This window comes from Littorina saxatilis, linkage group LG3 (genome assembly GCF_037325665.1).
Source record: "Littorina saxatilis isolate snail1 linkage group LG3, US_GU_Lsax_2.0, whole genome shotgun sequence".
NCBI lineage: Eukaryota > Metazoa > Mollusca > Gastropoda > Littorinimorpha > Littorinidae > Littorina > Littorina saxatilis.
The window spans coordinates 3,948,745-3,953,646 of record NC_090247.1 but is presented as its reverse complement, the minus strand read 5'-3'; the positions used below and the strand labels follow the sequence as shown (position 1 = coordinate 3,953,646).

The following is a 4,902-nucleotide window of genomic DNA, read 5'->3' as shown; positions in this document are numbered from 1 at the left end:
TAATCAATAAATTAATCAATCAATCCATCAAAGAAAGACAGATCAACCCCATTACATCTCAAACATCCACGCATTTGTGTATACGTCTGATCTCAGATAATTTTAGAGACTGCAATATACGTTTTTTCGGAAATAACTCTCTCAAGATGTTTAGCGGTCTGGAAGAGTAAGTGCCCCTTTACCGCGGACAAGCTTTTCACAACATCCGGAGCATGTTCTACGCTTCTGATCGGCTTTATCCTGCGATAATACACATACATAATACACATCATAGTTAGTTGTTGGTTCCGATCACAGGATAAAGCCGATCGGAAGCGTGCAACAGTGAAACGCGTGGCCGAGGTAAAGGGGCTTTTACTCTACCAGACCGCTGAACTCTGTCGGGATTTTTCAAGCGAAGTGGAAGAGTTATGCCCTAGCATAACATACACATCAGATTTAGTTGTTTGCCATGATCGCGAATCTAAGCCGGTCAGCAGCATGGTTGTAGCTTCGCCTCGCTTGTCTCACTGTTTGGGGCATAACTCGGACACAGCGCTTCAAAATCTTGACAGAGTAATTGCCGAACATCCTCAATAGACGTTTCCCGAAAATAACGCTGACAGGATTTACAAGCGTTGTGGAAGGTTTGTATGATTTTTTTTCTTCTCGCGGGGCGCAACTCTTCCAAATCGCTTGCAAATCCTGACAGAGTTATTTCCGAAAATGGTCTATTACCTGTAACAAAATCGACTATCACTTGCGTGGGCTAACATTGGCCATTGTCGTCCACTCAAATCTTTGGAACGAACACGAAACGTAAAAATTACTGCGACTACGTAAAACAATATCTTCTAAAAGAATAGATTGTTACTATAGACTGTACGAGAGAAAATCTTGGTATATCTTACTGGTGGCATAACTATATACATCCGAAAATCTTTAGAGTAATCTCTAACACGAACTCGATATTTTTACTATACATATATAAAACATATGTAGTTTATATGCATGTGATAAAGATGATGATGATGAAGATGAAGATGATGATGATGATGATGATGATGATGATGATGATGATGATGATGATGATGATGATGATTCTTTCTGTCTTTATTTGGTGTTTAACGTCGTTTTCAACCACGAAGGTTATATCGCGACGGATGATGATGATGATGATGATGATGATGATGATGATGATGATGATGATGATGATGATGATGATGATGATGATTATGATGATGACGACGATGACGAAAATGATGATAATAGAAGTCTAGTTTTCGCTTACATCTACTCTTTTTCTCCGTGCACTCAAGCATGACCGCAAAGTAAATTATTTTATCTTTGATCCTTGTTCTGTACACTGCTGTACTGTACACTAACAATACCTTTCAATCAAGAAATCTAAAAAAAACAAAGTGACTGTGGTGAGATGAACAAAGTTAAAACAAGAAATTCCTACGGAGTAGGAAAAACACCCCCGTCAAAGGGAAATAACCTTCTCAGTTGGTGGCAGTGACTGAGTGAGAATGGTTATTTCCCTTTGACCATTAAGATGTCCCTCTATAAGTCCTTGTAGAATCTTAATCCACCAATAACTCCCTAACCGTGTGTTTGACTGGTCCCAATTTTTGTAAGGACCGTCTCAGGAATGTATAGAACCTGTTCACCAAGTTTGGTGACGATCGGTCCGTTCATTCTTGAGATCTATATGCGAACACAAACACACAAACAAACACATCGAGCGAATCCTATACACACCCCTATACCGGGGGTGTAAAAACAAAAATATATCTGTAAGCTACTCACCGATACAAGAACAGCACAAGACAGTACGAAATGTCGCTTATGTAAGCTTCATCAGGAACAAACAAACACAAAAGGCAACAAAAAGCAGACTGAAGATTGAAGTTTTTGTTGCCTTTTGTGTTTGTTTGTTCTTGATGAAGCTTACATAAGCGACATTTTGTACTGTCTTGTGCGGTTCTTGTATCGGTGAGTAGCTTGCAGATATCTTTCGTTTTTTAACTTTCACTAAAGGTCAACATAATCAGGTCACCTGTCTGAACTTTGTTTGGAATTAGCGTCGTCTCAAACCAGTCCTAAACTGTAGAATATACACATGACCTGTGAGCCATTGTTATTGTCACCGAATGTCTAGTTCTGCTCACAGCGACATTTTCGCTTCGTCCTCACTAGTGTGTTTTGAGATGTCCTGTCGTCAATATCACTCTTTGTGCCGTTGTTGTTTGCGGTGGCATCAACATCATTTGCATTCTTCACGTCGTCTTTGTTTGGGTTACTCGCGTTGCGCTCGTTTTCCCGTTCAATGTTGTATGCATTGGTTTCTTGGTCTTTAGGTTCACTACCAGGCTCCTTTGTGTCCCTTTTATCCATAACACCGCTTTCAGCTTTACCAGGACTAATCACAACAGTGTGCCCACTTTTCGACACATCTGCATTGGTTTCTTGGTCTTTAGGTTCACTACCAGGCTCCTTTGTGTCACTTTTATCCATAACACTGCTTCCAGCTTTACCAGAACTATTCACAACAGTGTGCCCACTTTTCGACACATCTGCATTGGTTTCTTGGTTTTTAGGTTCGCCACCAGGCTCCTTTGTGTCACTTTTATCCATAACACTGCTTCCAGCTTTACCAGAACTATTCACAACAGTGTGCCCACTTTTTGACACATCTGCATTGGTTTCTTGGTCTTTAGGTTCACTACCAGGCTCCTTTGTGTCACTTTTATCCATAACACTGCTTTCAGCTTTACCAGAACTATTCACAACAGTGTGCCCACTTTTTGACACATCTGCATTGGTTTCTTGGTCTTTAGGTTCACTACCAGGCTCCTTTGTGTCACTTTTATCCATAACACTGCTTCCAGCTTTACCAGAACTATTCACAACTGTCTGCCCACTTTTCGACTCTTGGTTTGCGTGGACGACTCTATACAGAGGCTGACTCTTGGCCAAAGCGATGCTGACGATGTTCTGAGGGTCGTTGACCTTGGCTCTGTGCCTTGAAACCACGGGGGGCCTGACCAAAAAGCGAGGGGTAGCGGAAGGCACGCGCTTCTGACGAGCCAGCACTTCTTCCTCTTTCTTCCGCAGCTGCTTCTCGGCGCGAGCCTTGTCCATGAAGTCAGCAGAGACGAGACAGGCCTTGAAGCAGCCTTTGCACTTGTAGGGGCAGCCAGCGCTGTGCTGCATGAGGCCCGCGTCCTCGCCTACCATCAGCGGCCGCCACAACGACCCACAAGGGTTCTGGGTCGGCTCACTACTGGGGTCCGGGATCTCATCTTGACCGTAGGTCATCACTCTCTTGTGGTAGGCTGACCGCGCTCGCCAGTACAGCGAGGGCTCTCGGGGGTTCGCGGATGGGGGAGTGTTGGAGGAGGAAAAGTCCATGGAGCGGACTTTAGGAGGAGCGGATTTAGCTCTACGGAGGTAGCTGCGTTTAATGTCGTCTATTGTGTCGACCGCGTCACCACCGTGGTGAGCACTCCTTCTGTATGTTGCGGATTTGGTCTTGGGGCGCGGAGCGTATGTGGTTTTGTTCACGTCCTCAGCTTTTTCTGCCGAAGCCTCTTCTCCCCATGCATCAGAAGGAGCAGAGTTTGGTGAGGCTTTGGGGTAGTGAAAGGAAGTCACCACGAGATCGACGCTAGCGTTAAAAGGAACGATGGGTTTGGGAAAGGTAGTGTGTTCGCGAGGTTGGAGCTCTCTACCTCTCACCCCAGCATGAGAAAAAGGCCTGTTCTGCAAACGAGAAGACCACACCCGGTTCTGATCTGAAAACCTCGTTTTTCGTGGTCCGGGAGCTGTGAAGGGCCGAGGCTTCAGCTTCACACTTCTGTCTTCGTCACTTTCTTCTGCTTCTGTTTCTTTCAGCCTGGACCGGATGTGACGCCCTTGAAGGTATTCGTGTCGGCCGAGACCTGTGGGAAGGTTCCGCTTCCGGACGATGAAGACACTTCCGGTGCTCTGAGGTCTTTTGGGAACTCGTTCCCAGATGGAGTCATACTCGTATGATGTCAGTGTGCGCATGTTAGCAGCTGTAGCCGGTGCCGACTGGGCCCTGATGTCCCCTGAACAGTTAGTGTCGCTATTTTTGTTGTCACCCGGTAGTTTTGCATCTGCTGTTTCAACACCGCTTGCGTTCTGTTCAGCACTACTTCCTTTATCGCTCGCAGTTTCATAACTCTGCGTTCCTTGCTCATCTTTAACTCGACTGGTCCGTTTGGTTACCGGTCCGGGGTTTTCACAATCCCCATTTCCAAACCTTGGACGAAGTTCAGATTTTTCTCTTGGCTTAATTGTTACTCTGGGGTCTTTCTGGCGCAGACCGATGGGAAACAACCACGAATTAGCACTAATTCCATTGAAGACGATAGTTTTCTGGTGATGCCTCCTGCTGAGTGAGGGATGACAGGTTGATGACGGGGTGGCGGAGTGAGGGGGTGGCCGAGAGCTGGAGACACGGAGTTCGTACAACACTGTGTCTGTATTACACGTGTTCATCGTGAGAGAAACAACCTGTTCGTATGTTAAACGCACGTGTACGTGTATTACAATGAGAAGTTTCTACTATTCTGTGCCTTATTCTGAATGTATTGTTCGCACAGTTTCAATGTTCTTTAATTGTTACTGTTGTGAATGTATTGTGTTTTTTGAATGAAGACGTGTTTCATTGGAGGACGCTGTCAGAATATTGCAATGGGAAGTTTCTACTATTCTGTGTCTTAGTCAGAACGCGTTCCTTGCACAGTTTTAATGTTCTTTGTTACTATCGTGAAGATATTTTGTTTTTAGAATGAAGACGTGTTTCATAGGAAGACGCTGTCAGAATATTGCAATGGGAAGTTTCTACTACTCCGTGTCTTATTCAGAACGTTTTTTTGTGCGTATTTTCAA

At 44.6% G+C, this 4,902-nt stretch overlaps 1 protein-coding gene across 1 annotated transcript; it reads right to left on the bottom strand.

Moving 5' to 3' along the window:
* Positions 1 to 2,034: 2,034 nt before the first annotated feature.
* LOC138963312 (uncharacterized) lies at positions 2,035 to 4,509 on the bottom strand. Its single transcript, XM_070335374.1, has one exon. It carries the CDS (start codon positions 4,507 to 4,509, stop codon positions 2,140 to 2,142), a length of 2,370 nt encoding a protein of 789 aa, XP_070191475.1. The 3' UTR covers positions 2,035 to 2,139.
* Positions 4,510 to 4,902: the final 393 nt, after the last annotated feature.

Excerpts from the sequence above, each read along its gene's own strand:
- LOC138963312 (XM_070335374.1), bottom strand. The coding sequence starts at position 4,509 with ATGAACACGTGTAATACAGACACAGTGTTGTACGAACTCCGTGTCTCC.